The sequence below is a fragment of the Vipera ursinii genome (assembly GCF_947247035.1).
Source record: "Vipera ursinii genome assembly, chromosome: 3".
Taxonomy (NCBI): Eukaryota; Metazoa; Chordata; class Lepidosauria; order Squamata; family Viperidae; genus Vipera; species Vipera ursinii.
Window position 1 is genome coordinate 46,577,030 of NC_139516.1, and position 26,082 is coordinate 46,603,111.

Genomic DNA, 26,082 nt, shown 5'->3' on the forward strand with positions numbered 1-26,082 from the left:
CTGATCTTTCAAGTACGCTGAGATCTTTGCCATTTCCGCCAGATTGGAGACTTTTAAAGCCCATTCTTCTATTGTCGGCAGTTCTTCCTTCTTCCAATATTGCGCTACTAGCTCGTGGGTCACATAACTAGTTAGCATGCCAGAGTCTCGTTCGTTATCGGAATTAACCAGACAAATCGCTCCACCAACTAAGAACGGCCATGCACCACCACCCCCTTTTTATGACTTTTCTTATGACAGTTGTTAAGTGAATTACTGCAATTGTTAAGATAGTGATACGGTTGCTAAATTGACTTTGCTTGTCAGAAGGTCACAAAAAATGATCACGTGACCCCCAAACACTGCAGCATGCCAGTTGTGTCTGAATTTTGACCATCTGGCCAAAGGGATGTGGAGTTGCAGTGCCATTGTAACTTTGAATGGTCATTAAATGAATGGTTGTATGTCAGCTTACAACTGGTGGCTTAAGGAATGTTTTAAATTACTAAGGGCCTGTGAAGCACTTCTGACCATCGTAAAATGTCATGCCCTCCCCCACAGTTACATAACCATATTTTGGCATGGGCAACTGGCTTGCTTTTACAAGTGTTACAACATCCCACAGTCACATGACTGCAATTTGCAATGTTTTTTGCCACTTTCCAGCAAAAACGCCTATTCAGAAAAATGGGTTTGCAGTTAGAATTGCGCCCTTCTTTTAATGACTGCTGCAACAAATGTAATAAAATTGTGTCCAGTCACATGGTTGCTAAGACCATAACAACTTACAACCAGATAGCCAGCCCCAATTGCAGTTCTAACTTGAGAATTATTCAATTTGCTGATGGGAATGGTTACAACAAGGGAGACTTGTCTTTGGGGCACCACTTGGTAGCAGCCATTTCTGAAGCATACTTAAATTGGATTTAAGGTGATCCTACAGGAAATTGATATTTTCCATGGTTTAACACAGGTTGAACTTTTATATGAATGTTCCACATCGTGAGAAAGAGTCAACTTTGAAAGTCAGCAACTCAGTGGACCACCCCCTCTCACCTCCTGGCAACTTCTTTATGTATGAGGTAGGTAGAATATTTGTTTGTTTGTTTGTTTTATATGCCATCCATCTTACTATCCAAAGCACCTCTGGGCATATTGAGCTCATGGAAATCATTCCCTGATATCAGGATCAGTGAAGTATAAATGAGCACATTTGCAAATCTTGAAAGCAACCTCGTCTTTTCTCAGTTTCTCTGCTCACTAACGCTGCCACCTGATCCCAGGATAAAATGTGGCTGCTTTAATGAGCTTCATAGAGGTGCACCCTTTGTGTGCCTGCATGCTTTTATGTACCTTGTGTATTTGAATCTGCACAAACTTAGTAATCTGAGGATATTTATTGCTATCCTAATACTACTAATCAGGAGGAAGAGGCAAATGAGAACTCATGACCAACTAGAAAGGAGTCTGTTTTAGTACTGAATATGAAAAGAAGGCAAAGAGCTGAGTTCCCTCTCCACAAAAATTCTCTGATATTATGAGTTGCATTAGAATCTGATGAAAAGCAAAGTCTACTAATTATATGAGATTTAATAATCAGCTCATTTATATGGAGATTAGTATCCCTAATCTCCATATAAGAGAAGTAAATTCTGGGTCAATAATACAGCCCTAAATCTTCCAGCACTCAGAAGTGGAGTGGGAGCATATGAGCACATACAATAATACAAGATAAAGAGTCAAGTAGCAGAATCACATGCCCAGCTGTGGCCTTGTACCGCAAAAAGTTTTATTTTTGTTCGTTTGTTTTGCTTCAGCAATAAAAATAAAGGCATTCTAATTTATTTCTTCAGTGTTATCTATTGTTATTTAAATTGATACCCTGGGGAAGATATTCATTCCAAAATCATAATTTAGCTACCTCTGATGGGAGGATAATTTCTGAAATGCATACATTTCAGCCATGTAAATTCTTATTGGATGTTTGAATGATTTTTGATAAATTGTTATGCTCCCATGCTGAAATGAGTGGGCAAGGAAGCAATGAAGCCATGTTTGGAATTAAATACTTCCCCCTCCCTAGTAGGTTTCAGGCAGGCAGGTGCTGAAACTGTGCTCTAGGCCACAGACTGATTTCCCCAGATATAAGAGTTGAATGCTTTGCTCATATGGTTGTGTGACTGGTCTTAATGCAGCCCAGAGTCACTCCTCCTCCTCCTCCTCCTCCCCCTCCCCCTCCCAACTCTCTTCATCGGAAAACAAAGCAAATGCAGGAAACATCTGGAGACCAAGTCTGACTGAATGGAACAGGCCACTCGAAATAAAGCCTCTTCAGCTGGTTTCTGTCTCTTTCTGCACCAGCTGCTTAAAAATACAAGCTGAATCATTCATCAGTGCCCCACTCCAGGGCCATGAAATGTTTGCCTCTTGATATGATTACCAGCTCAGCCGTGCTTTCCAGGACTCTAATGCTCTCTCTTATGGGAATGGTAGCATGCCAAACACATGCAGCTGTAGTCAAAACAATTGGTCTGGCATTACCAGGTTTCCCCAACCCTGAAATTCTGTGGTAACAACATAAGTGATTGAAAATATGGAGGTGAAATTATTTCTACAATGGTCTGATTCTCTGTTTTAATTAACCAGAATCCAAAGCCCTATTCAGAGATTCAGATGTAATGCTATCTTGGTACATAAATATAGTTATACTTCTTTGGGACAGAGAGTTGAAATATCTGCAGAGCCAAACCATCAAATCCTACATACAAAGTCCATGCAAACATTTACAATGGATACATGTATAACAGTCAATAGGGCTTGGCATATATGATAGTGGGACCATTGGACCTGCTGCAGACCCATTTGTGCATTAATACAACCCAAAATTCACAAACAAAAAGATAGTGAATGTAGGACATTTCCTCTACCTTACCATCTCTGTGGACCTAACATTCCACAGAAGTGTACAATAAAAATATAACAGGATGACCCATCTGTTTATTATTTCTGAAACAAAAGAAATTCATACATATCTAATCATGAAAGTTTTTTAAAGAAAAGTCTGCTTACCCACATATTGGCATGAACCTTGAGAAATATAAACAATATAACACAGAGAATCATGGATATCTACAGAAAGGCAAGGAATGAAATGTAGACATTGTTCCACCAACTCCTATCTTTATGTCCCTCATACAACATTGCACCACAAATAGAACCTATTCCCCAAAACCCCTGAAGGACAGGACAAGAAGCAATGGATGAAAACGTATGAAGGAGAGATCCAACCTAAAAATAAGGAGAAATTTCCTGACAGTCAGAATATTTAATCAGTGGAACAATTTGCCTTCAGAAGTTGTGGGTGCTCCATCACTGGAGGTTTTTAAGAAAAGATTGGACAGCCATTAGTCTGAAATAGTATAAGGTCTTCTGTATGAGCTGAAGGTTGGACTAGAGGACCTCCAAGGTCCCTTCCAACTTCTATTCTATTCTATTCTATTCTATTCTATTCTATTCTATTCTATTCTATTCTATTCTATTCTATTCTATTCTATTCTATTCTATTCTATTGTAATCATCATCATCATCATCATCATCATCATCATCATCATCATCATTGGAAGGGACCTTGGAGGTCCTCTAGTCCAACCCCCTGCTCAGGCAGGAAACCCTATACCATTTCAGGCAAATGGCTGTCCAGTCTCTTCTTAAAAACCTCCAGTGTTGGAGCATTCACCACTTCCGGAGGCAGGTTGTTCCACTGGTTAATTGGTCTAACTGTCAGGAAGTTTCTCCTTAGTTCTAGGTTGCTTCTCTCCTTGATTAGTTTCCATCCGTTGCTTCTTGTCCTGCCTTCTAATGCGTAACCATATTGGGCTCTTGAAGCAACCAGGAAAAAAAAACATCTTTTGCATCTTACAATTTAAGGCAATAGTTGTAATGTAAACTTGTGAGGATTACAGCTCACTAGTAAATATATAAGGAGATAAGTTCATTTTCAGATTTAAGAAGGGGCATTATAACCAGTCTACACTCTCACTGTTATGATCATTATCTCTCAAATACAAATTCTCTGGAGAAGCTCCCATACATAGATTAAATTCACAATACTGCATTAAATCATGGTTGTTGCAACTAAGACATAGTAATAATAACAATAATAACAACAACAACAACAACAACAACAATAATAATAATAATAATAATAATAATAATAATAATAATAATAATAATAATAATAGCAGCCTTGGTGGAGCAGTGGGCTAATGCCTCCTTAATGCCTCCTTAAGTAACACCAGCTGCCTGCAATTAGTGCAGGTTCGCATCCCACCAGGCTCATGATTGACTCAGCCTTCCATTCTTCCGAGGTAGGTAAAATGAGGACTCAGATTGTTGGGGGCAATTAAGCTGACTTTGTAATAATGCCGCTTGGGGTGTGTGTGAAAGCCCTAATAAGCAGGCATATACATAGAATGAAGGCTACTGCTAAGCTTGTAAGCCGCCCTGAGTCTTCGGAGAAGGGCAGGATATAAATGGAATTAAAATAAATAAATAAATAAATAAATAAATAAATAAATAAATAAATAAATAAATAAATAAATAAATAAAAGTTGGAAGGGACCTTGGAGGTCATCTAGTCCAACCCCCTGCTCAGGCAGGAAACCCTATACCATTTCAGACAAATGGCTGGCCAGTCTCTTCTTAAAAACGTTCAGTGTTGGAGCATTCACCACTTCTGGAGGCAGGTTGTTCCACTGGTTAATTGTTCTAACTGTCAGGAAGTTTCTCCTTAGTTCTAGGTTGCTTCTCTCCTTGACTAGTTTCCATCCATTGCTTCTTGTTCTGCTTTCAGGTGCTTTGGAGAATAGCTTGACTCCCTCTTCTTTGTGGCAGCCCCTGAGATATTGGAACACTGCTATCATGTCACCCCTCACCTTTCTCTTCATTAAACTACACATACCCAATTCCAGCAACCGTTCCCTATATGTTTTAGCCTCCAGTCCCCCAATTATCTTTGTTGCTCTTCTCTGTACCCTTTCTAGAGTCTCAACATCTTTTGTACATCGTGGTGACCAAAACTGGATGCAGTGTTCCAGGTGTGGCCTTACCAAAGCATTGTAAAGTGGCATTAGTACTTCACTTGATCTTGATTCTATCCCTCTGTTAATGCAGCCTAGCACTGTGTTGGCTTTTTTGGCAGCTGCAGCACACTGCTGGCTCATATTGAAGTGATTGTCTACTAGGACTCCGAGATCCCTCTCACAGTTACTACTATTGAGCAAGGTACCACCTATACTATACCTGTGCATTTGATTTTTCCTGCCTAAATGTAGAACCTTACTTTTTTCACCATTGAATTTCATTTTGTTAGATAGCGCCCAGTGTTCGAGTCTGTCCAGATTGTCCTGTATTTTAAGCCTATCTTCTGGAGTATTGGCTATTCTTGCCAGCTTGGTGTCATCTGCAAATTTGATGATTTCCCCTTCTATCACCTCATCCAAATTGTTAATGAAGTTGAAGAGCACTGGGCACACTTCCTTCCATGTAGATGTAGTTCCATTGAGGACCACATGCTGAGAACAGCCTGTCAGCCAGCTACAAATCCATCTGATGGTGATGCTATCTAACCCACATTTTTCTATCTTATCAAGTAGTAGGTTGTGATCTACTTTATCAAATGCCTTACTGAAGTCCAAGTAAACTATATCTACAGCATTCCTCTGGTCCACTAATGTTGTCACTTGGTCAAAGAATGCAATAAGATTTGTCTGGCATCATCTGTTTTTGACGAACCCATGTTGACTTTTAGTGATGACTTTGTTCGCATCAAGGTGTTTGCTGATTTGTTGTTTGATTATCTTTTCCAGAATCTTCCCAGGTATTGAGGTCAGGCTGATAGGTCTGTAGTTTCCTGGATCTATTTTTTTCCCTTTTTTGAAGATGGGAACTACATCAGCTCTCTTCCAGTCCTCTGGTAGTTCCCCAGTGCTCCAGGATCTTTGAAAAATATAGTTCAGTGGTTCTGAGATCACTTCTGCCAGTTCCTTGAGAACTTTGGGGTGTAATCCATCTGGTCCTGGTGATTTGAACTCATCTAGGCTGGACAGGTGTTCACTTACTATTTTCTTGCCTATCTTAACTTGCGTTTCTATTCTGTTTTTTATGGCACTGGTTTTGGTAGGTTGGACTGTTTTTTCCCTTTGTGTAAAGACAGATGCAAAAAACGAGTTAAATAGTTCTTTCTCCCTGTTGCTTGTCACCTTCTTGCCACTTTCCCCCACTAATGGACCAATCATTTCCTTAACTTTTTTCTTGTTTTTATATGTTGAAAGAAGCATTTTTTGTTATTTTTGACTTTGGTCTCAAGTCTTAGTTCATTTTGAGCCTTAGCTTTCCTCACTTCATCTTTGCAGGCACGGGCTATTTGCTGATATTCTGACTTAGTTACGTGCCCCTCTTTCCAACTCTTATACTTGTCCTTTTTATCTTACAATTTATCAGAGAGTTCTTTATGCAGCCATGCTGCTTTCTTTTGAGAGCTGTTATTTTTCTTCTTTGTTGGTATTGTACTAGACTGGGCCTTTATTATCTCGCTTTTCAAAATTTCCCAAGCTTCTTGAGTTGTTTTCCCCTTTAGGATTCTCATCCATGGAATTCTTCCCAAGGTCTCTCTAAGTTTATTGAAATTAGCTCTTTTAAAGTCCAAGACTCTAGTTTGGCTGTGTTCTATTGCTTGTGCTTCCAGAATGTTGAATTCCAATATTGCATGATCGCTTCCCCCCAAGGTTCCTGTCGCTTTGACACTTTCTATCATTTCATCTCGGTTAGTGAGAATTAAATCCAATATGGCTAATCCCCTAGTTCTCTTCTCTACTTTTTGGGAGAGAAAGTTGTCTACTGGGTTTGTCAGGAATCTGTTTGATCTTCCACTTGGTGCAGAGTTTGTCTCCCAGTTGATATCAGGGTAATTAAAGTCCCACATTACTATTGTGATGTTCTTCTTACATACCTTAGTTAGTTGACTAGCAAAAAGTTCATCTATTTCCTCTGCTTGGTTGGGTGGCCTATACTATACACCTATGGCAATGTCATTTTTCTCCCTTTTATATTGACCCAAATGCATTCAAGTTTACAGTTTTCGTCATTGTTCTGCTCTATTTCTGTAGAGATAGTTATTTCTTATATAGAGAGCAACTCCACCTCCTCTTTTGTTTAGTCTGTTTCTTTTAAATAGTTTAAATCCCTCTAGCGGTGTGTTCCATTTGTGGGTTTCATCCCACCATGTTTCTGTGATGGCAACAATATCATATCCGCCCTCATTTACCTGAATTTCTAGTTCACCCTGCTTACTGTTCATACTCTGTGCATTGGTGTATAGACATTTGAGTCCTTTATGACTGACCCTGTGTTTACTTGCTATATAACTTGTGTGGTGCCTGATTTCCCCTATTTTCTTAGATTGCCAGGGACAGTGATGTTCTGTATCAATTAACTCACTGTCCCCATTGTTTAGTTTAAATGTTCCTCCAGAAAAGCTGTGAATTTATTGCCAAGTAACTCAGTCCCTTTCTTGGATGGATGCAGACCATCTCTTTAGTACATTTTTTCATTGGACCAGCTACAGACATTGTGACTAATATAATCAAAGCCTTCTCCTTTACACCACTCCTTTAGCCATATATTAAATTCTGCTATACGCTGGCCTTTTCCATTTTGCTCCTTATACTGTACACTGGTAAAACCTCTGAAAAAGTAAGCCTACAGCCTATTCCGCTAAGTTCCTGCCCCAAGCTCTGGAAATCATTCTGCACAGACAGTACATCTTTTTGGGACAGATCCTTAGTGCCAAGATGTACAATAGCCTGCACATCACGGTCCTTGCTGGCATTCTTGATTATTTTAGAAATACGCTTCTTGTCCCTACTGGCAGTAGTACCTGGAAGACACCTGACCTCTTTCAAAACCTCTGTGTCCTTTCCTAAATTTACATCCCTTATAATTGAATCACCAACCAGAAGGTGGCTTCTCTTTTTGGATGCCTTTCTGTTCTTGCATGACTGGTGTGTAATACCAGATTCGCACTTCTCCCTGTCGAAAACAAGTTTTTCATCTTGGACCACGATCCCCTGCTTATTTGAGTTATTATCACAGATACCTTTACCTGTCTCCTTAATGTCCCTATTAAGGTCAGGAAGGGCACTGTATCTGTTGTGCAGGGACACAGTGAAAGCTTTGTGTTTATGGTTCACAGATCTCACCCTTCCAGATCTCATGGTTGTCCACACTGCCCTTCTCCTGCAGGATCTTTGTGGTAGAGGGGGCTGATAGCACGGAGGCTCAATAGGATAGAAGGGCTGAACTGGACACTTAATTTCTGCCTGAAGAGCACCGATTACAGACCCTAGATAAATAATCTGTCCTTGTAGACTAGTGATTTGTTTACAGATAGGACAGTTTCCAAGTTTGAAAAGGGTACTGCGAAAGACAGCTGCAAAACAAGTGTTGCACTGAACTAAGCCAGACTTTCTTAGATACAAGGAATCTCAGATGCACTTGCCCTGAGTGTACCATGCGGGCCGCTACTTTTTTGGTGCAGCCTTTCCAAAACTTACAGAATGTAGCACTTCCCAGCGGCTCTGAGCAGTTGAAATTCTGCTTGTTAAATAATCCATATGATTGGCTAATACACAATACATCAACCCTTAACAGAGCATAAACCATGCTAAGCTAAAGTAAACAAACTATATCTTACGAAGTGAATTTTTACAGTTATTTTAAATAATAGAATATATGATTGTCAATAGCTTGTGAACGTTAGAGATTTGCTTGAAGAAATTATTTGTTCCATCATGAGACTTTGCCTCTAAATTTCATCCAGTCTAAAGAAAACAAGAAAAGAAAAGAAAAAGAAAAGAAATGCCTGGCTTTTCATTTTCCTGTGAAGCATGTTTTCCTAACTATTTCAGGCATCCAGACTGGACTACTTCCAGAATGACCAAAGTCAGATAAAGGATCGGGGTTTGCTGAGATGCAATCTGAGGTATACATAGCTCTAGCTCAGGGGTAGGCAACCTCGGCTCTTTTATGACTCATGGACTTCAACTCCCAGAATTCCTGAGTCAGCTGACTCAGGAATTCTGGGAGTTGAAGTCCATGAGTCATAAAAGAGCCGAGGTTGCCTACCCCTGCTCTAGCTGATTCCCAGGTAAAGCAAACCTACACTGTTGTATTTTTCATATCCAGATGAAAAAAAGATTAAAAGTCATTCTGCAGGTGACAAAATAGGAGAAAGTCTTCATTTCTATAAAATAAAGATAGCCATTTAATCTACATTTTATAAAAATATCAAAATCATGGCTGAAAATGGGTTTGAAAGTAAAATATTCTCTTATTAACAGGGCCATTATTATTTCCCTCAGATCCCTTTACATACAATTTCATTGTTTGATTAGTAAGAGTTGATAATAAGGACCTACAGATGCCGCTGTGCAAGTACATTGGTCAGAAACTGTCAGATATGACTTGTTCCACCCAACCACGTTCTTTTTGACTCCTCCTTTCTTGACTCATTTGGGATTTCTGCTGCTTACAGATTATGTGGGTGTCTTTATAAAACTAGGCACCACCCTGTATAATTTAAACTTTGAAGAGTGTTTTTGTAAGGGCCATTTTCTCTCTATCCAGCAGCTATAAATTCAAACATATATAATCTGTGGTATAGTGTTATATGGGTGGAGATGTTTCCTGGAATATATAAGGACATGAAAGTCACAAGCTTCTATATTCTTTATGAACTTAGGAGCTATAAAACAGCTCACTACAATTATTCTGGCCCCAGAATTTATTCATTCAGTCCGTGTCACATGTTGAAAGACTAGGTGAGGGACAAGCTATTTTACTGCACAGCCCTGTCCTCCTTGCCCCACTGAGTCATGTGCTGGCAACATTCCCAGTGGTTATTTGAACAGCCTTTCACAAAGGACTGCCATTATGCATATCAGGGGCAAATATGTCCACCCCTTTATTGGATGAATAAGAAGGGGAGGAACTAGTCTTATCATCAATTGACACAAAACGGAGGTTTTTTTTTCCTGTTGTGTATATGAATAATAATTTCTCACAGTTTCCTAAAATAAGTAATTACTCTGTAATTTGTTATCTGCTGCCAAGATGTTTCTCTAGATATTGACATACTGTACTTTTCAAAGAAGAAAATGGTGAATCCTTGTATCTCACAGGACTGAACCATATATTGGAGAGAAAGAAAAAATGGAATAAGGAAGTAAAGAAAAACAAAAAAGTTGACTCATAATCTTGACAATTGTCAAGCAGAGTTCTAATGAGAAGAGAAATGTCTTCAAAGAAAAACAAGAATGTCCAGTTGCCTCTTGAAAAAGCACCTCTGGGACAAACATAACCTGGATGACTGAGAATCATAGAAAAATCTTGACAATTGCACATTGCTCAAATTCTAGAATGTAAGCATTCTTACTTTCAGAACTATTGAGTTATTATGGAAACTGAGTTTTTCCAGAATGCAAGTATAGCTTAAGAAGGCAATTGCTTGTAGAATTTCTTTTTGCTTACATTGTTCATTTCCATAAAGCAAGTCTTTAAATAGACATTTATATGTATCCTCTTCTTCCAAGAAACTCATGCATGTGGTGTATATCATTTAGCATGCTTTATAAATGACTTTTGGTAATAGAAATGTTTACCCGTGTATCACAGTAATTATTTTGCTATCGGTATTAACCAATCATACTAAACCATAATATGCATTGAAAAAGACATAGGCAGTGACACCATGCTGTGATAATCATTGTAGAACATACAGGATGCTTGAAAGAGCAGGAATGCTCCTACAGTATTTTCTGAGTTACTGTAAAAACAAATAAACATAGTAAGTCCACTAGCCTCCTGAAATAAGAATGAGATGAGATGAAATTCTTTCTCTGGTATGTATTATGGAAAAGTGAATATGCACCAAATATTGACCGGGTGGAAAAACAGATCAGCCATCAAAATTATTGAACCAAGTAGAAATTGAATCAGGCATCTAATCTAGAGCTTAATTGAATCTTAAACTGCTTGCCTGGCATATGATAATAGAGCCCCAGAAGACAGCGCATCACATGAAACCATTAATTTCGTCATGTAGATGGGGACAGAAATACAGGATGCAGCCTATACATTATTAATTAAATCACCTGGAGACTCCTCCTGAATTACTGGCTTTAGATTACATTCACATAAATTATCTCTAAGTACATATCAACAATAGACAACTCGTGACCTCTTGGATCATCTCTTCAGAGATATTTTCTTACCTACAACTCATGTACCCCTACACAGCCGCTCCAACCCTTGTTGTACTTTCCTTGCAACTTTAGACAACCCATGCACCCTCCCCAATGCACGTTGCACTCTGCACACCCTTCCTCACAGACTTGCACAGTCCTTTGCACCCTCATACACCTTCCAAACCTATGTCACGTACCTGTGGACACTCTTACACATCCTTGCATCCCCATGTACTCTCCGCAGAGAGTACAATGACAAAGTTCCTGACCCTCACATCACTTCTCACACATACCCTCAACCCCTTGCACACCCTCCCCAACTTACCTGATGCCTCTTGCACACACCCTTGCACCATCCCCAAACATGCAGTGCCTCTTGTACACCCACATGGACCTTATCTGAACAACATGCTGCCTCTTGTGCACCCCTTGCACCATCATGCACCTCCCTGACCCACATGGTACCTACTGCACACTCCTTTGCACTTCCATGTACCATCACTGATCCATGCAGTGTCTTGAGCACCCCTGAGCACCCTCACCGATTAACATGGCACTTCTCCCACGCTTGTGCACATTCCTCACTCCATTCTATTTCTCCCAGCAGCTACTTACCACTAGCCAGCCAAGGACTTTCTATTTCCTGCTGGCTTCCCTATTGATTTTCCTTGTGGGAAGCTGGCAGGTAGTTGGAAATGATCATGTGACCACAGCTGACCACAGCAATGCATCAGCACTGAAGTGGCCACAACTTTGCCAAACTTTAATTACATGTGAGTAATGGGACCCAGATTTTGCACACATTTTGTAAATTAGCCCATTTAAGGGACTTTCTCTTTTATTGCTCTATAACAGGGGTCTTCAAACTCAGCCCTTTTATGATTCATGGACTTCAACTCCAGAATTCCTCAGCCAGCATGCCTGGCTGGGGAATTCTGGGAGTTGAAGTCCATGAGTCATAAAAGGGAGTTTGAAGACCCCTGCTGTATAATGTACCCTTTCATCCAACTGAAGGTTACAATCAGACAGACACAAGTATATAAATACTATCTATGATGGTAAGTCAGTTCAGTAATGTAACTGGATGTTACAAAAGCACAGCTTGTTTGAATTAATTCATGTTGCTATGTTGCAAACATGCAAATTTGCATGATTTCTTCATAATGATTTACCAATTGTTTATCACAAACCCAGCTAGGCATTGTACAGATATTACTGCAATAGTCACTTTATGCAGCCTCTTCAGTGTGATTACTATGACATCTAAAAGACAGGGCTTCTGCAGGGGGAACCTTCATTGCTGAATTAGCAATGGCTCAATCAGTAGCCTAAGACTGGATATGTTGTAAGGGCTATGGGTAAACTGGCTTGGCATGGTGATTAAGATGTTGGACTGGTACCAGGATATCTCATTTCCTCTCAATCATAAAAACGCATGTTGATGTGTTTAGCTAGTCACATTCTTTTAGCTCAAACTGCTCACAGAATTGTTGTTGTGGGGGAAAAATAGGAGAATGCTATGTATGCCATATTAAACTCCTGAACAAAAAATAGGGATACAAATCGAATACATAATCAAATTGAGTTTCCCCTGGCACAGAAAGCATATGTTGAAAGCAGTAAATGGAGATGAATGCTTATTTCCATAATACTAGGTTCAGCTCTGTAATAAGTACAAATATTAAATATTTTATTTCCATGCTTGTCTTTGGTAGTTGTAATCTTGTATCAGGCACTGTTACAGGCCAGACATGATTTTTATTTTTATGTGTCAGGTCCTATTAATCTGCAGAAAAGGATGCGTATATTGGGCTGAAACAAATTTAGTAATACATAAGTGGAAACCCACTGAACTTTGTGATTTAAATTAAATCATGACAAATTTACATCCCACTGATTTTAACAGGTCTTATTTAAAGTATGAATTTAGATAAGAGAGAAGAGTCTCATTAAAATAAGGATAAATTCTTATTTTACCCTTTAAAATAGTGTTAAATAGTTATTTTAATCGTATGTAAACCTGCTGAGGAAATTGGAAAAGTAAATTTTACTTTAGTCATATTTAACATTTTCTCATCTCTTTTGTTTACATATCTGCATGTATTTTATCAGTTGTAGTTTCTGCCTCTATCCATCATTTTAATTGTATATTTAAAAATTGTTACAGCCTATGGGTTAAACTAACAAGTTATTATTACTACTCTGTTCTTAGAATGCTATTCCTAAAGAATAGTTCTCTAAGGCTTCCCTTAACTAGTTATTTTGAAATTATACAGTCTTGGCAAGAAAGTCAGTGTAATGATGGGAAAAATAGAATTACAGTAGACATCCAGCTGTTATTTCCATTACAATTGGTGAAAGGAATGTGGGTTGCATGTATTTTCTTTTTTTAAAAAAGGTTCCTTTTTACTTTCAAACTATCCAAATACAACCTTGACTTTTGCAGCTATATGTAGATAAGTATTTATATGTAAAAGGTGAAAACAAAGATAAGAGCAGTTAAAAAACAAGTAGTGAGCCTCTAAGGAATTCTTTAACTGGAAACAGTAACAGCACATATATAATAGTGTATCCTTGTACAGTTGCAGATAAAGTACATTTCTAAAACAACTATTGTATAAAAAAATCATGTCCAAGATGATTTTCAGTGTATTTTATTTTGGGGAAGTGCCACTATCTGCTTCTACTGTTTTGTACGTATATATATATAGTCCTACAGGACTGTCTACTTACTGGCATCCCAACTATATCATTAGCTTTTCTATCAGAGACTTTCAGAGAAAAACCAGATCTTCTGCAGTCCTAAGAGAATACTGTCTATCAGCCAATCTTATCATTCAGCATATTTTTGGACTAGTTAGCTGTTTAGCAGCTACTTTTTCCCATTTCAAGTGATTATGTATTGTAGGTGTACATGAAGTTAATTGCTATTGTCATAATCTACAAATGAATCTGGAGTCTCTGTTTGGAGTTTTGGTCTGTATCAAAAACAGCTTTTATTCAGAATTTATTCATACACTTTAAGCCATGATTTTAAAAAAATATGGTTAAAGCCAGTGTCAGTATTGTATACAAGCAAAATAATTTTGATCTGATCTGTACTCTGTTTTAGTCCTATTACTTTGTACTTCTATATATTATTTTGTGTACTGGAAGGGACAAAAAAACAAATGAGGAATGTGGTAGGAGATTGTAAAACTTCCACTCACACATCATACTATGTCACAACTATGATCAGTAAGTGAACTACAAATAATGCTGTTAAATTGTGGAATGGTGTCCTATATGGAAATAAAGTAAGCATAAAATAAAATGTGATAAGATGCACCAAGTAATATTTCTAAAAGTAATCTCATTTTTTTAACTGCAAAGAAATTCTAGGAATCACATTTTACACAGCTGCAAACAACTTGAAACCCAAGGACAATTTTATGTGTATTTCATCTATTCCCAAACAATTGTGTAGTAAATAGACATATGTACTATATGCATATATACATATGCGTGCGTGTGTTCTTAAAAAACTTTCAGGCAATACTTTTATAGTGCTTGGTAGATCAAATGAGGACCACAAAATACCATGAACTTCCATCAAAGCCAGAAAGAAAGATGGCCTTAATTTGCACAATACTCCATGTCTTTGCTTTCTCAACACCTAGTAAACAAAGGCCAGCACTTGAATTAGCCAAGTTCATTTCCACTGGTCTCTGTAGAAGAAAAATTAAAGTAAAGCTCAGACTAAGGAAGAGAAAGGAAAACACACAAAAAAACCCCTATCAAACGGCCAGAATTTGCTAGGATTTGTGTGCTTTTCCCTTTTTCTTAGTCTAAGAAAGAAAAGTAATGGTTCTTCTGCTTTGACTCTCCTTGCTTCTACATGGAGACAGTTGCTTTTCCATCACAATGTTATTCTTTAAGAACCAAGCAAGATCTCATTTTACAAAGAATGAGCCAATCCCTCTGATCTTTCCAACAATGTATTTAAATTGCTACATTTTTATTAAAGTATCAAAAGTGTACATTTCTCAATATATCTGTACATTTTGCATATAAAAACACTGTACAACAAACATCCCTCCCCCACACAATAGCTTACAAACTTGCTATTATTTTCACCAGTTATGAAACTAGGTCCCGCTCAACAGTCCAGCTCAAGTTTTGCAAACAACTTTGAAAAGAGGCAGAAAAGACACACACTCACAACCCATAGGCAGTTTCTAGTACAGTTCTTCAGCACTGGTTGTATCACTTAGAATCTGAAGGCAACAAAGAGCACACATCAATTCACAGCTTTTACATGCACAAGCTACACAACAGATCACGTCCAAATTTGGTTATCTTAATGTGAAAAATAAAGAAAACCTTAACACTAGATTCAATGCCAAGTGTAACAGCATGATAGTTGGTAACCTTTTCTGTTTCTCTATCAACTCTTCAAGGATAGTGGAGGGGGGGGACAAAGGAGATGGAATAACAATTTGGTTTTTACAGAACACTTCGATGGTAATGAAGTACTAAGGGGAACCATTAGTATACCTGTAATCAGAGTTGCTTTGAACACACCAACCCAATTATCGGCATTTGGGAAATTCTAAATAGAGGCAAGGAGCACAGCAAAACAAACTTTTGTTTCAAGCTATCTTATACTTCCCACTCCTATTGGGTTTTACAATATCAGAGAAGGAACAAGGCTCTTAGGCAGACTTTGAACAGAAACATGTCTTGAGAGGGGAAAACTACAGTGCAGAAAATGTTCCCCTTTGTGCCACCAAATATTGCACAAGTCGCCTAATGGAGTGGCAGCACTATCTTTATTTTTAAGCTTTTTTAGCTCATAGGGGACTTTAGTGCTTTACAACCTTGTAATAACTGAACATAAGCTCTGGCCTACATACGAGAGCTTTACATATTAAATCGGAAGAAATCAGATGGACATTTGTAGCAGCTAACATTTCCGTGTTGGAAAATTGGGGTACATCTAAGTTTCTCTATGCAAGCCGTTGAAATGAACCAAAATTTCACAAGGTGATTAACCACGCTCCTTGCAAAAATCTTCATTCATCTCAATAGGAGTTGCTCAGGAAGAGAACACCCCAGCAAATGCATACCTTTCCCAAAAAAAGGAACTGTAATGTGTTCTTTTTAGAAAAAGAAAAAACTTTCACACCCCATAAAAATATGCCATTCTAGATTTTAGATTGCCTACTCCGACCTCTGACATTTTAGGAATCAGTTGAGCAGTTTTCATGAGAAAAATTAATAGTCATTTTGCAAATAGGAAATAACTCTTCATCCGAGTGCCCAAATGTTAGGATCCATATTGCACAGTATCTGAGAACTCAATTCAAACAGGTCAAAGAAGAGCTATGGAGAAGCAAATGAAGAAAAACCAAGCCAATCATGTGCTCTGAAGACTTTTTTTTAAAAAAAAGTTAAGTGCCCTGGTTTTGTAATTACTTCTCCACAATATTTGGCAGCATTGTCAGGAATTTTACAAGATTGTATTAAAGGCAATGGAATAGACAAAACTGTGATGAAGCCATGCTTTCAGTAGATATAGTTCATATTGGCCTGGGCATTGCACTTTTGTTGACAGGTGTTAACTGTTAAACAGTAACCAGCCAGCCAGTTACACAGATCACATCCTAAACCCTTTTATCAACAAAATTCCATGTACAGAAACCACATGTTCAGGCACCAATAGGAATTTAACATGAGCATGAAATTTAGGATCAAGTGCAGAAAGAAATTGGGTTTTTGTGCAAAATTATGGGCAGATATTTAGTAACCCATCACCCACTGGACAAAAACAAAAATTGCTGTTGTGACTGGGTATCTAGGTAAAATGTTTATGCTATAAAAAGACAAAACTGTTGCTGAAAATTAGAACATGATATAAAGCTGGTGATGTAGTGGCTTGTCAGTATAACCAAATGAAAAGGAACATTTTATGGGGAAAAAGCACCATGGCTAGAATGAAGTCATACCATTGTGATCCACATGCACAGCTCTGCACTAACTACCAGCCTGACCTGTAGATTCACAGTTTTAGTAGAATTTACACCATTGTTTGTCACTGTTCAAAAGTGCTAAGCCCTGCCCAACCCCTGTAATTTTATTTTTAACCCTGCATTTCCCAAACAGGCAGGTCAACGTTCCAGAATTGTCAATCCAATGCTAATTAGGTAGATATTGGCTTTTTTTAATAAACTTGCAAGCTTGCAGACAGCTTTTAAAAGGCACCTTAGCACCACTCTACAAAAGAGTAGTACCTGTTACTAAATTTCAATTTGGATTTCCTTTTTTTAAAAAAAATATAAATAGCTCTTCATTTTTAAAAAAAATACATCCTCAGGTTGAGGTATACAGTAGCCCATGTCTTGGCAAAGTAAGGATAACAAGGAGTGCTTAGCTGGAGACGGTCATCATGTAGCTTTTGGAAGGGCTTGTGCGCCCCAGCATCATTTGATTTTTGCAGGTGAGCATCCCGTAGGAGCTCACAGGTGCCGCCGATGCTTCATACAGAACGCAGATGGATCCATCCTCCCCTATTCGGTAGGATACTTCATAAGGATCTACCCAGAGTGTGAGTTCACTGGGTAAGAGCTGGTAGAGTTGCTGAAGGCTGAGTCCAATCTGGCTAGCTGCTTTGCTGATGATGGGGTCCATTTTATGGTTTATACGGATGCAGCGGTAGCCGGACCCTTTGAACGGTTTCTCAGGGAACCAGTGATGTTTGTAATGCTCTGCAAAGGAACAAGAAAAATATCACAAATGGTAAGAGATTACTAGAGTTAATGGCCAAACAAAAGGTAAAATACATTTTACACACAAAGAAACATTCAGGTAAAATTGGTGGCAAAATGCATTTTTAAAAAAGTAGTGTTTTGGGTCTGAGTTAATCAAACTCTCATTTTCTTCAAGCAGTATATTAAAGTTCTAGAATTAGAGAATCATAAGGATGGAAGGATCTTGGAGTTCTTCTGGTACAATCCCTTCACCATGTAGGATGCACTAGTGTATCTCTGATAAATGATCACCCAGGCTCTGATCTCCAGGTCCCTTTTTTTATGGAATGACAGCGCAATGAAGACTTAAATGGTTGGTTGAGGGGAAAAAAAGTCATTTCCAATAAGAACTGTAAAATAATCCCTACACAGAGAGCAAATAAAACCAATTTATCTAAAATATGACAATACCCTTTTTAATTCAAATAACAAACTCCAAAACAGGGGGGGGAGAGTCCAAAAGGTTTAAACTAAATGGCAATAGCCATAGCATTCAGTAATTATTTAAATCTTGTTAGCAGACAATGTAATTAGTATATAGCCAGAGCAATCTCCTCTGCACTTCAAGTATACAGCACTATCCCATAATAAATTTGGTTATAAAGCCTTTCTGAGTATATTTTACACTTAGTAGCCCAATACTGTAACTAGATGAAGAGAGAGCCCTGTTACCTGAAACTTAGCTGCAGTCTTAAGAAGCATGCCTGAAATTCTGCACTTTTCCCCTGACATGGAAGTAAGGCCTGCTGAATAGAATGGTGCGTTTAAGGGGGTTATGGGGGAACCCTTCAGATATGACTTTTAAGACTTAAATACACAATCATTCCATTCTCATCCCAGGGCTTCAAATGATTTGTAGAATAGCACTTTTCAACTTCAGAAAATGCCCAGTATGCAAATTCTCCGCAACTGGCCATAATACCAGCCACCAGAGAAATCCTTAAGGGTTCATCTGCATAAGATCTATTTATTCTTATGATCTACATTTCCCCCTTTTGTTTTGCTGAGCCTGATGTCTCTGCGTAGTTGCTTCCCAATACACTATGAAAGCTAGTTTCCTTGTTCTGTCTAGTTTGATCTAGTAAAATCTAGTTTCCTTGGTCACCAGAACAAAGGACACTTTTTTCCAGTCTGATTTAGGACAGAAATTTTCAATCCCAGGGTTGCAGTGCAGTAATCCCCAATGTGGCGCCTCTAAAAGCACTGGATTATAGTAGCTCTCCTTATTCTCATACTGTTGGGAAAAGGCAGATTGGCAAAGACGGATTATAGTTGTAGGGTGGGGAAATAATTTGTCACTAATCCGGGTTAGACATATGCTTGCTATCCAGGAGCAGCTTATTACAGGAAAATATATTTTAAAGAATAATTGGAGATTTTTTTTAAAAAAAAACACAACACAACGCAAATATTGAAAATGAGTATTTTGCGTGGTAGAAGGAAATTCACAGATTAAACTAAAGATGGGGAAAAAGTAAAGAAGAAAAAAAAAATCAACGATCCAGTGAATATCCCACTTTTTCCTGGGGACAGAAAAGTTAAGTTTGATTCCCCAGACTTGGTGTTCAAAGATCCCTTGGGTACACTTCAAGGAGGCGCCGCCTCTCACCTGTAAGCGCTTCTTCAAGAGCCTCACTGAAAATCTGAAGTTGCTGTTCACTAACGCAGCCGCGGGTGCGGAGTAAGCTGGACACAAAGCCTACGGCGGCGGCGATCTCCGGTACCATGTCCGCCCGGCTGTTGTTAACGTAGCTTCCATTCCAGCGCTGGCCTTGGCTCATGTCTGGCTTCGTATAAAGTTAGCTCCGTGCCCCTTAAGGCTCCGCAGAGCTTAGAGAAAGGGGACAAACACGGAAATGACGAAGTAATTGGCCGCTCCGGCAGTTCGTGGCTGACCCGCCTGCGGTAGAAGCGACTGCTTAACGAGGAGTTTCGAGAAGGCTGCTTTCACGTCCGCCACTCGCCTTCTATTTGACATGCTCCTACTACAAACAGGACTCTTAATAATCTGGGATATTGCAGCCGTCACTAGATGGCTCGCTTCTGATTGGTTGAGCTTTCCTTGATATGCTAATAGGAGGTGACCTCAGCAGGGTGGAAGTAGTGACGCGAGTACTGGGAGAGTCACGCCTTGAGAACATGGCCAAAGCAGCTGGAGGGGGGAGGGGAGGGGAAAGCGCCTGGTTTGGGGTTATTAATAGGACTTTGCCTAGCAGGAGAGAAATTGTATCTTGTCACAAGCTGTTTAATAGTCTGAAAAATAATTACTGCAGCTACTTATTATCGAAAGACCACAAGGAAATCAGGACTTTGTCAACGGTTCCGTATTCCCAAACTGGAATATGTTAAAAGTATATCATCTGTCTGTGCACCCATTTTACAAAGACCCATTTCTTTGTAAAATAAAATGGGATGGGCCTCTCAGCAGTTTGTGCTAGAATAATCTTTAAGATAGTTAATCTTTAAGATAGAGATATAGTCTGCTCTTCTGTTTGTTGTGATAGGCTCAGGCTGCTGCTTTTCAAGAAATTAATTCAGATTCGTGTGGGAATAAGGTTAGGCTGTCCTTTTTTTAAAAAAAAAAGAATACGTTGGCTTGAGAGATGCTTTTAATTTAAGTTGTATTCACGCCTTCCTTTCTTTGGAACATTGCAGCATGAATTAAACTACTTCTGAAGGACAAATAAGTAATTTTGTATCTGTAAAAGTTTGTCCCCTTCATGGATTACTGCCTTGTCGTGGCGAAGGGGCTTGTGTAATTCAATGAAGCTATGAGCTATGCCATGCAGGGCCACCCAAGACAGACAGGTCATAGCAGAGAGTTCTGACAAAACGTGATCCACTGGAGAAGGAAATGGCAACCCACTCCAGTATCTTTGCCATGAAAACCCTAGGGACAGTACCAAAAGGCAAAACGATATGACGCTGGAAGATGAGCCCCTCAGGTCGGAAGGCATCCAATATGCTACTGGGGAAGAGCAGAGGGCTAGTACTAGTAGCGCCAGAAAGAATGAAGCAACTGGGCCAAAGCCTAAAGGACGCTCAGCTGTGGATGTGTCTAGTGGTGAAAGGAAAGTCCGATGCTGTAAAGATTTTTTCTCCATAGGAACCTGGAATGTAAGATCCATGAATCAAGGAAAGCTGTACGTGGCCAAACAAGAGATGACAAGACTGAACATCGACATCTTAGGTATCAGCGAGCTAAAATGGACAGGAATGGGTGAATTTAATTCAGATGATCATCAGGTATACTACTGCGGGCAAGAATCCCTCAGAAGAAATGGAGTGGCCTTCATAGTCAATAAAAGAGTAGGAAAAGCAATACTGGGAAACAATCCTCAAAATGACAGAATGATCTCAGTTCGAATCCAAGGCAAACCATTCAATATCACAGTAGTCCAAGTCTATGCCCCAACCACCAGTGCTGAAGAGGATGAAATTGACCGGTTCTATGAAGCCCTACAGCACCTTATAGAACTAACACCAAAAACTGATGTCCTTATCATCATGGGGGATTGGAATGCTAAAGTAGGAAGCCAAAAGATAAGCGGAATAACAGGCAAGTTTGGCCTTGGAGTACAAAATGAAGCAGGGCACAGGCTGATAGAATTTTGTCAAGAGAATACGATGGTCATAGCAAACACTCTTTTCCAACAACCCAAGAGACGGCTCTACACATGGACATCACCAGATGGTCAACACACAAATCAGATTGACTATATGCTCTGCAGCCAAAGATGGAGAAGCTCTATACAGTCAGTAAAAACAAGACCAAGAGCTGACTGTGGCTCAGACCATGAGCTTCTCATTGCAAAGTTTAGACTTAAACTGAAGAAAGTAGGGAAAAGCACTAGGCCACTCAGGTATGAATTAAATCATATCCCTGTTCAATATACAGTAGAGGTGACAAATAGATCTGATAGACAGAGTGCCTGAACAACTATGGACAGAGGTTCGCAACATTGTACAACAGGTAGCAACCAAAACCATCCCAAAGAAAAAGAAATGAAAGAGAGCAAAATGGTTGTCTGAGGAAGCTTTGCAAATAGCTGAGGAAAGGAAGGAAGCGAAAGGCAAGGGAGAAAAAGAAAGACACGCCCAATTGAATGCAGTATTCCAGAGAATAGCTAGAAGAGATAAGAATGCCTTCTTAAATGAACAGTGCAAAGAAATAGAAGAAAACTATAGAATAGGGAGGACCAGAGATCTTTTCAAGAAAATTGGAGAGTGGAAGGGAACGTTTAATGCAAAAATGGGCATGATAAAGGACCAAAATGGCAGGGACCTAACAGAGGCAGAAGAGATGAAGAAGAGGTGGCAAAATTACACAGAAGAACTATACAAGAATGAGCTTAACGTCCCTGACAATCACAATGAGGTGGTCACTGACCTCGAGCCAGACATCCTAGAATGTGAAGTGAAGTGGGCCTTAGAAAAGCTGAGCAACCACGAAGCTAGTGGAGGTGACAGGATTCCAGCTGAGCTATTCAAAATCTTAAAAGACGATGCAGTAAAAGTGCTACACTCAATTTGCCAGCAAATTTGGAAAACTCAACAGTGGCCACAGGATTGGAAAAGATCAGTTTACATTCCAATTCCAAAGAAAGGCAGTGCCAAAGAATGTTCAAACTATCGCACCATTGCACTCATTTCTCATGCTAGTAAAGTTATGCTTAAAATCCTACAAGCTAGACTCCAGCAGTATGTGGATCGAGAACTACCAGAAGTACAGGCAGGATTTCAAAGAGGCAGAGGAACTAGAGATCAAATTGCCAACATACGCTGGATCATGGAGAAAGCTAGAGAGTTCCAGAAAAACATTTACTTCTGCTTCATTGACTATGCTAAAGCCATTGATTGTGTGGATCATAACAAACTTGGCAAGTTCTTAAAGAGATGGGTGTACCAGACCATCTTATTTGTCTCTTGAGAAACCTATATGCGGACCAAGAAGCAACAGTGGGAACTGGACACGGAACCACTGATTGGTTCAAAATTGGGAAAGGAGTCCGGCAAGGCTGTATACTGTTACCCTGCCTATTTAACTTATATGCAGAGCACATCATGAGAAAGGCAGGGCTAGATGAATCAAAAGTTGGAATTAAGATTGCCGGAAGAAATATCAACAACCTAAGATATGCAGATGATACCACTCTAATGGCAGAAAGTGAAGAGGAACTAAAGAACCTCTTGTTGCGGGTGAAGAAGGAGAGTGCAAAACTTGGGTTGAAACTTAACATTAAAAAAACCAAGATCATGGCATCCGGCCCTCTCAATTCCTGGCAAATAGATGGGGAAGAAATGGAGGTAGTGACAGATTTTATTTTCCTGGGCTCCAAGATCACTGCAGATGGGGACTGTAGCCAAGAAATTAAAAGACGCTTGCTCCTGGGGAGGAAAGCCATGGCAAATCTAGACAGCACACTAAAAAGCAGAGACATCACCCTGTCAACAAAAGTGCGTATAGTCAAGGCTATGGTCTTCCCAGTTGCAATGTATGGCAGTGAAAGTTGGACCATAAAAAAGGCTGAGTGCCAAAGAATTGAGGCCTTTGAACTTTGGTGCTGGAGAAGACTCCTGCGAGTCCCTTGGACTGCAAGGCGATCAAACCAGTCAGTCCTAGAGGATATCAACCCTGACTGCTCTTTAGAAGGCCAGATCTTAAAGCTAAAACTCAAATACTTTGGCCACCTAATGAGAAGGAAGGACTCACTGGAGAAGAGCCTAATGCTGGGAAAGATTGAGGGCAAGAGAAGAAGGGGACGACAGAGAATGAGGTGGCTGGATGGAGTCACTGAAGCAGTAGGCGTGAGCTTAAATGGACTCCAGAAGATGGTAGAGGACAGGAAGGCCTGGAGGAATGTTGTCCATAGGGTCACGATGGGTCAGACACGACTTCGCAGCTAACAACAACAACAAAATTTTGTACCAGTTGAAGCTGAGATTATAATTAATGGTATAGTTTAAAATTATACACTGGAAATGTTGCTTAGCTCGTCAGGTTGAGCACAAAAACAAAACATAATCGAGAATTCAAGTCAAAAAGCATAAATGCCTGATCATAAACAGTTATCTGTTTTTGTTTGTTTCACTCAACTTCTCCCCCCCCCAACTCAAAGTATAAAGTTGTTGCCTACTCTAATTATATAATAAGACTATAATGGAAGATCCACTGAGAATAATTTTATTATTTTATTTTTATTACATTTATATCACGCCCTTCTCCGAAGACTCAGGGCGGCTTACAAGCTTAGCAGTAGCCTTCATTCTATGTATATGCCTGCTTATTAGGGCTTTCACACACACCCCAAGCGGCATTATTACAAAGTCAGCTTATTGCCCCCAACAATCTGGGTTCTCATTTTACCTACCTCGGAAGGATGGAAGGCTGAGTCAACCTTGAGCCTGGTGGGACTCGAACCTGCACTAATTGCAGGCAGCTGGTGTTACTTAAGGAGGCATTAGCCCACTGCTCCACCAAGGCTCTAATAATGGCTAGAACATAGAATAATAGGGTTGGAAGGGACCTTGTAGGTCTTGTAGTCCAACCCATTACTCAAGCAGGAGACCCTGTACTATTCTGGACAAATGGCTGTCCAGTCTGTTCTTGAAAACCTCCAGTGTTGGAGCATTCGCAACTTCTGGAAGCAAGTCATTCCACTGATTAATTGTTCTCCCTGTCAGAAAATTTCTCCTTAGTTGTAGGTTGCTTCTCTTTTTAATAATCTTCCATCCCTTACTTCTTGTCCTGCCCTCAGGTGCTGTTGGATCAAATCGCTCTTCTCAGTGACAGCCCTTGAAGTACTGAAAGACTATCATACCCCTAGTCCTTCTCTTTGTTAGACTAGACATACTTCCCTCAATTGTTCATCCCCCTTATCATCTTTGTTGCTCTTTTCTGCACTTTTTCTAGGTCTCAGCATCTTTTTTGTATTGTGGTCAGCAGAACTGGATGCAGTATTCCAAGTGTGAAGTCATCATCTCAGAAAGTGGTAATATCACTTCCCGTGATCATAACTATCCCTCTGTTGATGCTTGCAATAACCAGCAAGCTCTACAGAATGAATGATCAGTCTGGACATTAATCTTTTAACCCTTCCTCTAAAAATATTAACTTCAACCAGAAGAATTCCACATATTACATTCATGGATTAACATATCCATTCTGATTAAGTATTAGACATTTGTGTTGTTATTTACACTCTTATACCTGTCCAGTCTTTTTTCTAATGTAAAAAATTATTTTTAAAATCTACCCTATATATACAATTAGCATTTTAAATATTTCTCACAGACACTTTTTAAATAAAAGCTCAACAATTCTATCAAGGTGCTAAATATTTTCAATTTGTGTTGCTCAAGAACAATTAAATATCTCCATTTTTGCAGTTCAGACTATATTCGTTTTTAAGAATCTGCTTTTGTTTTTATAAACACTCCTCTATGAAGTTGAACTATAAATAGACATAACAATAGCACAGCCATGTATTGTGAAATCCTGAACAGCTTCTTCCAGATTTCCAAAGAGGAACAGAATATGGCAGACAATGTCATTCTGTAATGTATCTGCTCAGTAATAAGCACCTTGCATTTAAAAATACTAACGCCTAGATACCTAAAGTATTTCAGCTTTCTTATTATTGTTTCTTATCTTGATTTCTTTCTGGCCTATTTGCCACTTCATCCCAAAATTTATGAGAACGCAACTGTTTTAGTCTTGAACAGACATCATGGAAACTTTCAGTATTAGAAGTAACTGGATTTAGAACTAAAAGTTTGTATTTTTAGACCTCTGGGTGACAGTTTGACTGCTGGATTTGTACTGGTGCCATGCTAATAAAGAATTGGTATGGGTTTAGTATATTTATTGCAATGGAGCACTTGAAACAAGAGCAAAAGGAGTGAGCAAGATACTATGAACTATCTGGGCATTGCTCTTACTGAGAAACTATGCAGAATGACCAAATATAAGCTACAAAGGATGTACAGATATGCATGTCTCTTGAGGCCAT

The 26,082-nt window shown here is 39.2% G+C and overlaps 1 protein-coding gene and 1 long non-coding RNA gene across 2 annotated transcripts in view; both read right to left on the reverse strand.

Annotated features, from left to right (window-relative positions):
• LOC310638646 overlaps positions 1-26,082 on the reverse strand; it is a 302,713-nt gene that overhangs the window by 207,190 nt on the left and 69,441 nt on the right. The window lies entirely within an intron of this gene.
• On the reverse strand, positions 15,701-20,022 carry BTG2 (BTG anti-proliferation factor 2). Its single transcript, XM_083358077.1, has 2 exons — positions 19,680-20,022; positions 15,701-18,028 (listed from the first exon to the last, which is right to left on the reverse strand). The coding sequence occupies exons 1-2, from the start codon at positions 19,849-19,851 to the stop codon at positions 17,691-17,693; spliced, it is 510 nt and encodes a 169-aa protein (XP_083214203.1). The 5' UTR covers positions 19,852-20,022; the 3' UTR covers positions 15,701-17,690.

Bases quoted from the DNA above. Each gene is read 5' to 3' on its own strand.
- BTG2 (XM_083358077.1), bottom strand. From the start codon at position 19,851: ATGAGCCAAGGCCAGCGCTGGAATGGAAGCTACGTTAACAACAGCCGG. The intron at 18,029-19,679 runs GTGAGAGGCGGC...GTTCCTTTGCAG, and splicing joins TCTTGAAGAAGCGCTTACAG to AGCATTACAAACATCACTGG.